This window comes from Terrapene carolina, unplaced genomic scaffold (assembly GCF_002925995.2).
Source record: "Terrapene carolina triunguis isolate 2854851 unplaced genomic scaffold, T_m_triunguis-2.0 Scaffold22, whole genome shotgun sequence".
Taxonomy (NCBI): Eukaryota; Metazoa; Chordata; order Testudines; family Emydidae; genus Terrapene; species Terrapene triunguis.
Genome location: NW_020664373.1, coordinates 16,339,954 through 16,350,549, shown reverse-complemented (window position 1 = coordinate 16,350,549; position 10,596 = coordinate 16,339,954). Strand labels below are relative to the sequence as shown.

General features: G+C 43.7%; 1 protein-coding gene across 1 annotated transcript in view; it reads left to right on the top strand.

Annotated features, from left to right (window-relative positions):
- LOC113404981 (choline-phosphate cytidylyltransferase B-like) overlaps window positions 1-10,269 on the top strand; it is a 43,641-nt gene extending 33,372 nt beyond the window's left edge. The window contains 2 exon segments of the mRNA XM_029910865.1: window positions 2,712-2,900; window positions 10,069-10,269. Coding sequence (XP_029766725.1) covers window positions 2,712-2,900; window positions 10,069-10,269 — 390 coding nt within the window.
- Window positions 10,270-10,596: the final 327 nt, after the last annotated feature.

The window sequence follows — 10,596 nt, the reverse complement described above, 5'->3', positions numbered from 1 at the left end:
TGTGTGTGTGTGTGTGTGTGTGTGTGTGTGTGTGTGTGTGTGTGTGTGTAATATGCACCTCTCTCAGCTGGAGTTGGAAACACAGACGTAGGCATTTTTCTTGTCTTTGTTTCATATTTCATTTTGGAGCACTGGCTTTTCTATTTCCCACCTGACTGAGCTGTATATGGCACATAATGAAGGGGCTCACTAATTTAATTCAGGCAGTGACTCAAGATTTATCGGTCACTCCAATTTAGGAGGATCCTTGGGATCCTTAGATTTTCCCTCTGAACCTTCATTCTCAATCCAGGTCTACTGTATTGCTAGTTTTTATGTTTGAGGTGGAAGTGGGGGTATCTTGTGTATCCTTGTTGTAGGCCTAGAGGCTTCCCCATATTTTCCCTGCTGTAACTATCCACACAGGAGGATCAGTACTGCAGCCATCATTCTGACAGAGGAACACACTGGGTGTGAATTGGCTTTGGAGCTCATCAAATCCGTTCCTTAACTGGTCAGAGGGTAATTCTGTTGCATAGCACATGCAGCATTTCTTCACCCCACTTCTAGAGACTAAGGCTATGGCTACACTAGCACTTTTGTCAGTCAGGGGTGTGAATAAATACACCCTTGACCAACATACGTTACACCTACAGATGCGGCGGTGTGGACAGCGCTATGTCGGTGGGCGATGCTCTCCTGCCAACATAGCTACTGCTGCTTGTTGGGGGTGGTTTAATTATGCCTACGGGAGAGCTCTCTCTCAGGCTGGCAAAGAGCGGCTACATGGGAGACCTTACAGCTGTGCCACTGCAAGGTCTGTAGTGTAGACCTAGCCTAATGCATTCTGAAGTCCCTGCTGGCCTAGGGTTACAGCAGTTTAACAGGAGAAGCTCTGCTCTTCTCCAAGGGCTTCTAGTATTTCAGAACAAATAAAAGGGCACCAGTAGAAAATGAAAATGCAGGCGTTCCTAAATTAAGGCTTGGTTGCCTATGTAACGGTGGGACTTGGGGTGAGGGGGTTATCCTGACTTAGCCTCTTTGGCTAGTCCTACTAAGCTGCAAAGGAAATGCTCCTGTGTCGTTTTGAATTTCTGTGTCAGCTACAGCTTTGAGGTGCTAACATTTTGAGTTTAAGATAAAATGAAATTGCTAGTTCCATTAAATGTTTAGCATAAAAATGACTTAGTAAAGGTATGGGCATATTTTAGAACTTGTAAACTTTGAAGCACACGTCAACTCTGAAAGTAGCTCTACAATGGCATTGTAGAGCTCCTTTTTCATTGTCCCAATGGTGCTCATTTTAAAAGTTCAGGTGCGCGTGTGTGTGTGTGCGCCTAATTTGTGTACTTACCATAACTGCCTGCTCAAATGTAATATTTATGCATGCAGATGACCAACTAGCTGCACCAGAAGCACAAGTACTAATCTGCATCTGCAATGTGGGAACTGTGCATGTAAATCAGGTGTGTGAATGCTCACATATTTTGGTGGATGCATTTGCATGGCCACATTTGAAAAATCAAGACCCCAATCACTCCATATCATATCTGATTAATTAACCAGTTTACAAAATGTTTTCTGAATGCCAACCCTGAAAACTCAAACTGGAAGCTGGAAGCCAAGCTGTGTATTTTCTGGCTTGTTCTTCCTCACTACTAATAAAGATTCTGCAACTGGACTTCGACAATTCTACTGATGATACTTGAGCTAGAATAAAATCCATCTCACACTCACCTAACTGCAATGCTAACAAGACCAGCAAGGAAAATATGACTCTGGCTATACATAAGAAGTAGATCCTCAAGTCATAAGCTGCCAAATTTACACTCCCACTTCTCTGACCAAAGCTGCACTTTTATAGGTTAAGCTGCCATAGTGGAGCTAAAGAACATTTGTTTTAGAGGAAAATTAATTAATTACTGTGTAATCTAGATTTACTCAAATTCCAGTTCACTGAAGTTCCCAGGCCGCCAAAAGTTGGTTATGAACTGACTGAAGCTCTGCTCCTACAGAGCTCATAAGATCTCCAGAGCCAGAGCTTCAGCCCCACAGATCCTTTAAGCTCTGCATGACTGGCTGTGCTTCTGAGGAGTTTAGAAGCTTTTCAAAACTAAAGCTTTGAATCTGAGGCATTTAGCAGCTCTGAGAGCCCATTCTTTTTCTCTTCTGATGAGCTGAGCGGATCTCTGGACATTGATCAGCCCCTTCTTTCCCTCCACTCCTCAATTGTTTGGTCAGCTAGCCTTCTGGCCTAGACACCTCTCTCAGGTATAACCAGGGGACCTCTGATTATCCAAAACCCAATCATGAAGATTCTCTTCTGTTTTGAAGAGATCTCTTCACAGGAGATACCTTGGACTGGGATAGCATCAGGGCTGCAAGCCAGTATTGGGATGCACTGGCAAGAGAGTGTGGGGAAATTTGCATGTTGCCTGCTACAAGCCTGGGGTATTAGTTCTTTACTTGCACGAATACTAAATTGATATTATTTTTAAAGAACACCCTATTTTAATATATCTAGAGCTCTGTTTTTCTACTGGGGAACATAACACATGATAAGCACTAAATGATAAATATTTTCAGAACATCCAGACATTTACATATTAAAATATTACACATGATGATAGTCAGAAAAAGCCCTGTGTATTTAAGCACAAATAACAAGCTTTCTTCTTTCCCCAAACCCACTTGATAATTGTTTTGTCTGTCCACACATACTTTTCAAACAGGAAAAGAAATATCGCTTTCAGAACCAGGTAGACAAAATGAAAGAAAAAGTGAAAAATGTAGAGGAAAAATCAAAAGAATTTGTTAATAAGGTGGAAGAGAAGAGCCATGACCTCATTCAGAAATGGGAAGAGAAGTCCAGAGAGTTCATTGGCAACTTTTTAGAGCTGTTTGGACCCGACGGAGCTTGGGTAGGTACTTCATTCCAGGAATTCTGTCTGCCTTTGATTTCTTCTTCTCTTAACACAGACCCATAGCAAGTTCTTTTGCTGCAGTCTTTGTTTTGAAAGCCAATCTAGCAGGTCAGTGCCAATTCCACTCATTTAATCCAACAACATGTACCAGAACCACAGCGCAAACATCTCCCACTTCCAATGTCTTTTTCAGGCCAATTTCTGCGTTTGTATTTTTAAAAGGCACTACCAACATTATGTAGTGCCCACGTATGTTACAGTGTAAGACTGCATTACGTAGTACTGTGTATTAACAGACACATTGTACATTTCTACACTGAGGCCTATTCTCCCCCCACCCCCCATCATCAATAAACAGGAGTTATGCACCTATATCAGGAAGAGCTTATACTCCAGAAAATGGCAATAGAGAGACAGGGAACATTAACAATCTGAATTTGGCAATATTTTAAAATAGCATCATAAATATAAAAATGGTCACGTTGTAGCTGTAACTTTATACTGAGAAATATACAGACTCCTAGGGATGCCTGCAGAGAGATACACGTTTTAGGCCAGGCTTCAAGATGCACTTTTGTAAGTCACCACTTTTTGTGAGCAATTGACCCAGCCACTTTCATCCAGAAATCTCATGGCGCTTCCCAAAGTTGGTCATAGTATTGTTATTTACAGTTCTCATTTTACAGTTGGGGAGACTGAAGCACAGAGGGATTAACTGAGTCACACAAAATCACCCAGTGAGTTAGTGAAACAATCAGGAGTAGAACCCAGCAGGTTGTCTGACACTCAGCCCCAGGAACTGGTCACCAGAGAGACTGCATCCCACGCCACACCTAGAGATCTTCCTTCTTACTGTCCCAAGTCTTACATTACATTGGAATTAGTTGCAAAACTCAATAGTATTGTAAAAGCAATCGGTAGTTGACACAGGAGTTATTATTAAGGTACTATTGAGTCTTTTCTAACCAAATCTATGAACTTACATTTTGTTCAAAGGTTCTATACTCTGGGTCATGTAGATCCTGATCCAGCAAAGCCCTTATACACGTGCATAATTTTTAGCATGAGTGTACTCACATGCTTAAAGTTATGCATGTGTGAAAGTGTTTTGCAGAGGCTGATGAACACAGGACCCATCCAGCCACAGGCTTCCCATTGACAAGCTGCAAAGGAACTGAGGGCAGCAGTGTACATAACCAGCAAGCGGCCCACCAGCATGCCCCCAGGAGAATGTGGGCTCATTCAAAGGTACATTAGGATTTAGTCATGCAGCTTCCATTCAATTCGAAGTGGGTCAAGTGGCTGACAACATATGCAAGGCTTTAATTATTTATGGGTTACACTTTGCGAGGAAGCACAAATGGATGCAACCAGTCAGCTTAAAAAGTTTAATAATAATAATAATAATAATAATGATGATAATACCTAGGTCTGCCATACAGCTTATCAGCACTAGAAGTCAAAGTCGTTTACAAAAGAGGGCAGTATTATTACCCTCATTTTACAGTGGAGGAAACGGGATTTAATACGAACTTGAAGCAGGAATGATTTGCGTATAACGAAAACTGACTATGAACAAATGAAATATTTTCTGTTGTTGCTTTTTATAGAACACAATAACAACATATACTTACAACTTATTGATGCACATTGCTAGTGCATTTCATTGAAGGATCTCAGTGGCTTTTACAAGCATTCATGAATTAAGCTTCACAACTCCCCTGTGAGGTGGACATGTCGTATTGTAGCTGTTTTACAAATGCAGAATGAAAGAGTGGCACCAGCAAGGTGTATGCATGTGACTCTAAATAGACTTGTATTATTGCACCTCTGGGCCTACTCTTTCCTTCATTCCCCACGTTTGTTACTCTAATTTAGCGTGTCAGGTCTAAAACTGGATTGTAAGCTGTTCGGAACAGGGAGTGAGTCTTATTTGTTAGGTAAATTGCCTAAGGCCAGGTCTCCACTACAAACTTTTGCTGACGTAGCTCTGTTGGTCAGGGGTGTGAAGAGATGAGAGCTGACCGATACAGCTGTGCCAGCAAAAGCCGCTGGTGCAGAAGCAGTTATACCAGCAAATATGTGCTTTTGCCAATATAGTTTATTTCATGTGGCTGGAATAAGCATTACTGGCAAAACTGCTTTCCCAAGATAAGTGGCATCTGCACTATACTAGGCCATGCTCTGAGTCATCGGCTGAGGTAGGAATAGAGGCTAGGGCCTTGACTCAGTTCCCTGCTCTAAGCACTAGAAAAAATACTACTGAGAAATATTGTATCTTAAACATTAGACATTTTTATAGACTGAAATTCCTTACTGAAAAGCTCTAGGCTAAAACTCCTGCTAAAGAACATTTGTTGGCCCTCTGATTTAGGATGGCAGATGCAGAGTAGGAAACCAGATGTAATTTTATGCAGAGACATTTGCAGAGCAAAGTCCCGTAAAAGTGTCCGGTGAAGAGTGAAATCCGAGCTGGCCCTGTTCTAAGGAAAGCTTTAGTGACAGTGAACTGAGGTGTTTTCAAAAATCATCTTCAGCCTGGCAACTGGAAGTTTTTTTTTTTTAAATAATGATAACTTGCTCTTAGTGTCAAAACTGTTATTAACATTAATTTGCCACATCAGTGTTAGTTAGATGTTGTTGCTTTGAATGTTGACATTAAAAGTCCAGGAATAGTTATAGGCATGTTATACTCCTAGATCAGTAATTTGCATTCTATTAATATGCTATTATTATAATTACTATTTGTGAAATAATACACTTTGTGCTGGCATCCCTTTTCTAAAATATAAACTAAGGTCTGGGCAACCCACTTAAAATCATATATAATTTCTGGAAAAGGGCAAAATGCTGTTTTTCAAAATTGCAAAGGATGGATAGAATTCATTTGAGAATTTGTTCACCAAGATAGTTTTATACACAATGTATTTCCTTCAGAGAGCCCCAGAGGTGCTGTGATACAATAATGGCCAATGTGCTATAAAACTCTAGGAAAAGAGCCACACCGAAAGCTGTCTTGCAATCTCACCCTTGTATAGTGCAGTACAATGTAAAGCCGATAAGGAGCAAGTTCCCTGCACGAACCTGCTGGCAGGTGTGAGTATAACATCCTCTGGGGCTCTGGGTTGAACTGCGCTATTTGAAGAAAGATGTTCAAAAAGGTCCATGTTTTTAATAATAAAAATGTTTACACAAGTCCTCAGAAATGGAGCAACATTATAGGAAACTAGTTTAAAGAGCAGCCCGCTCAGTTCCCCAACCGGGACGTCTCAGCGTTTGGAGAGCAGTCCTGATTATTGTTGGGAATATGTTTGACTGGCCAGAGCCTGAATACTGCCACAGTTTATGGTCAGTTTAATCAAAATCCAGGATCCCACATTTAGTGCACAATATACTTTCAGTCTGGACCCTGAAGCCCACATATGACCCCATTGAAATGTCCATATTGTATTGTAGAATCAGAAGCTCAAATAGCAGCAGCTGCAATCCTTCAGAGGGAGTTTTACAACGCTTAGGTTCTTTAACTGGTCACTTTTATTTTGTAAAGAAAATGTGACTTCCATACACGGTAAATGTAACTTTTGCACAGCCCCATAGAACTTCCTAAACCCAACAAAGACTCTTGCACCAATAACACTAATGCTTTACAGAGCCAGACCACATCACTTTCTTCTCTTAACCCTCCACACTAAAACCCCTCATTGGGACTGCTACTGCCATTGATTGTGATGCTGCTACAGGCTTGGGATCTTTGCCAGCATTGATTACATTCTGACAGCGCTGGACTATTAGCACTATTAACCCTTTCCTGCCCGAACCGGTCCTCTACTTAGCAAGCTGGAAGCTACTGCAAAGAGCAAGAACTTCCTGCTAGCCCAGGGGATTTACAAAGCATTGAATAGTTCAGACCTAGCAAGCAGGACAGGAGTATGGACACATGGCCATTGCGGGGGCAGAGGGGGGGAGCGGGGATACCAACCTGAATATTGTGCTGAAGTTGAATTTACTGAGATTGTATCCTCTTCTGCCATTTGGTTTTGCAGCTGAAGGCAGAGTGTGACATTAAGTTGATAATTGAAAATTAATTTTCAGAGTTCTATTCAAATAGAAGATAAAATATAAGGTTGGTGTGGGGGCTCTGGAGTTAATTCAGATTTGTTATTCTACTTTGGTACTTCACTCCCTGGGCCAGTAGCAACCAGGAGCATGGTGGAAGAAACTAGCTTAGTCTCCAGAGGTCAGAAGGGCCTTCCATTCATTTCAGCAATGCCTCTAGCTGCTGTTGTAGTAGATCTGATGAGCTCCAAAGGGAGCCATCCAACTTCTTGACCAGAAGGAAGGTCACCACAGCACAAGGTCTTGATGACTTGGGAGAAATAATTGATCTGAGAAAAATCATGGAGTTCTTGGGTCCTCCAAGAGGAAAAGCACAGCAGAAAATACTCAGCAAGGTGTATGTTCAAAACATTGGACAGCACACTAGCTATTTATGGGTTTTTTTTATCATGCTAATTGTTATAGTATGGGAGCACCTCATACACACCCATAGATTTATCCTTCTCACAGCCCTATGATGGTCTAATAGAGAAGTATTATTATCCCCGATAGAGAATAGAGCAGTGTTTCTCAAACTGGGGTCACCATTTGTGTAGGGAAAACCCCTGGCAGGCCGGGCCGGTTTGTTTACCTGCCCCGTCCACAGGTCCGGCCGATCGTGGCTCCCACTGGCCACGGTTCACTGCTCCAGGCCAATGGGAGCTGCTGGAACTTACTGGCCGCCGCTTCCAGCAGCCCCCATTGGCCTGCAGCGGCGAACCGTGGCCAGTGGGAGCCGCGATCGGCCGAACCTCCGGACAGGGCAGGTAAACAAACAGGCCTGGCCCGCCAGGGGCTTTCCCTACATAAGCGACCCCAGTTTGAGAAACACTGGAATAGAGCCATAGAGTGACTGCACAATTTACATAACCACATAAGAAGTCTGGGGCAGAGCTGAAATAGAAGATCTCCTGTATTCCAGTACTTCAGCCATGAGGCCATGCATGGCACTAGAAACATATAATGTGCCATATTAGAGCAGGCCATTTATTCATCTAACCCTTATCCTGCCTCCAGCACTGGCAAGTACCACATATTTCAAAGGAAAGTTAAAATAAAAACCAAATCATAACAGACCTTGCCAGTTATTCCTCTTTAGATCAATGGAAAATGAAATCCAACCCAAGGTTTTTGTTAAGATTTCTGGTCTGTATTTATATGGGTTGTGTGTGTTGGGGTTAGGTGTGTATATCCAGCCGGTATTCAACAGGCACAGAATTAGAACTCTAGCACTGAGCAGGAGGGGGACACACATCTCCATCTGCCATGCAGCAGTGGAAGCCAGCCATGAGAGGGTGGGGTGGGATTCAGCTGGAGATTATTGTCCAGCTCTAACCGGGAGAAGTTCAAGCAGCAAAAAGGGCTCAGAGTTTGGACAGAGAGAAAACCAGCTTCGTGAGACAAAAGGTGACCCAAAAGCTTAACATAGCCACAGGAAGTTGCAGCTAGTTAGCAAAGGGCAAGTCACACAGTTTCGTTGGACAAGAGCTGGCTGACAAGGCCTTGCCTTGCTGTGCAGAACTGTTAGCTAGAAAGAACTCTTCTTATTTTGCATGGAAATACTCTGGAGGAGGAAGCCTTGGGGCACAAACTTAAGGTGTGCTTTTAAGTCATGTTAGTTAAACTGGTGCCAAAGGCTGTGTGGACACACTTATTTTGGCTTAAACTAGATTTATTTAGGTTCTTTAGCCAAAAATAAGAGTTTGCACCAGTTTAGCAGGTTTGTGGTCCAACTTTTGCATGTAGATAAGGCCTTATTCTTTTCATTAGAACTCTGGCTGCAAGCAGCCACTTGCTCTGTTCCTGTGCAGACTAGAAATATAGGGCGTGTGTGAGCAAACACATTAACTAACCATCTTTCTAAACAATGGTGTAAACAAGGTTTAACACCTTTCAAACCGTGTTAGTGGGTTGTGGTCCAATCCTAGAAGGAAGCCCAGGAGTGGCCAAGATTGTTAACATTGTTGTCAAAAGTGTCAACCCTGCCTATGCTGCTGTTTAGAAACATGTTACAATGCATTAGCTCACACACGGTCACACCTGATCTACACTTTGCTCTGAACAAGAGCCCAGCCGCAAGCTGTTGAAAGAATTACCAATACAATTCAATGACTCAGCCAGCAGCGAGAGCTCCACAAGAAGAAGCCCAGACAGCACCTTCCCCACTCCACCTCGAAAGTTAAGCCCCACATCTCCTTTGTAACAAACTTAACAGTACATTGCTGCTCTGAAAAGCGACTCCATCAAAATGTGGCATCTTTTTTTGCTCAAAAGATCCAGTCCATGGGTGAAGTCAATGGAGAACCTCACACTGACTTGAATAAGGTCAGGATTTCACCCCATATGTGTATCCAGAGTCATCTCTGCTGGCTACAACAACAAAGTAAAGGCCGGTTTGTGCACATGTCACATAAGCGCAGTCCCATTGACTTCAGATGTGAATAACCAGGGCCGTCCCTAAAGGGGTGTGGGGCCTGGGGTGGAAGTGACAAATCCATCACTTCCGGGACTGACCGTGCCAGCCAATTGCACCGACCCGCGGAGTGGTTGCCCCGATTCACCCTACCAAAGGGACGACTCTGTGAATAACCACCAGGGTTGCCCAATCTGGCTTTACATTTCTATGACTTTGACTCCTGTTGGTACAGTGGAGCCAGCCCAACTAAGTGGGAGTGAAATGGAGTCTGTTCTGGCTCACCTAGGAACTGAACAACTAACTCAATTCTGCCTATAGTGTCCCCTCGGAGACCTGCAGAATGTGTAGTGTAGCTGGAAAGCTCCCAGCAGCACTTTCGCATCCACACTGGTTTGCTGGGTACCAAAACCATTTGGCTTGTAAAGTGTGAGCATTTGCCCAGAATGAGTGAGAGGCAACAACACAGGGGACTCCAAGGTGCCATTTTGACTGGCCATATTTCAGAGCAGAAATGCATGTTAAGCCTCTCCCTTTCCTGAAGGCCAAAGAATCTCTCCCCTTTCGCAGGTAATTGTCCCCAACTGGCCTCACAGCACCCAAGCCCCCTGTTGTTGTGCCTGACTCACACAGCCTCTTTTTCAAACTGCTTTTCAGAAACAGATGTTTCAGGAGCGAAGTGGCCGAATGCTCCAGGCCTTGTCGCCGAGGCAGAGCCCAACCAGCAGCCCAACGCGCGGCCGCTCTCCATCACCGCCCCCGCCCTGGTTGTTCAATAAAGCCTCACCCCCTTCCTCTCCGAAAGCGGCCTCGGCCTCCATCAGCAGCATGAGCGAAGGAGATGAGGATGAGAAGTAAAGAAAAATAAACGATAAAAAAAAAAATATCAACACTCATATAACATTCAGGTGGCTGGGAGGAGAGGAACTACATACAGCTGTTGCTGACAGAGGCGAGTGCACTGTAGGAAAAGGCATTGCAAGGAGAGTGGTGGATTGCAAGGGACGAGTTCTCAGGAACAGCTCACCCCTGCCCCATTTCCTCTTGGGGCTCAGACACACCCGGACAACTAACTGACACACGACCTTGGAGTAAGTACCTGTCACTAGTCACTACTTGCTGCAGCTGCTAGGGCCAGCCAAGAACCTCGGGGAATTCGCACTGCAGGGGAACATTCAGCCGCTG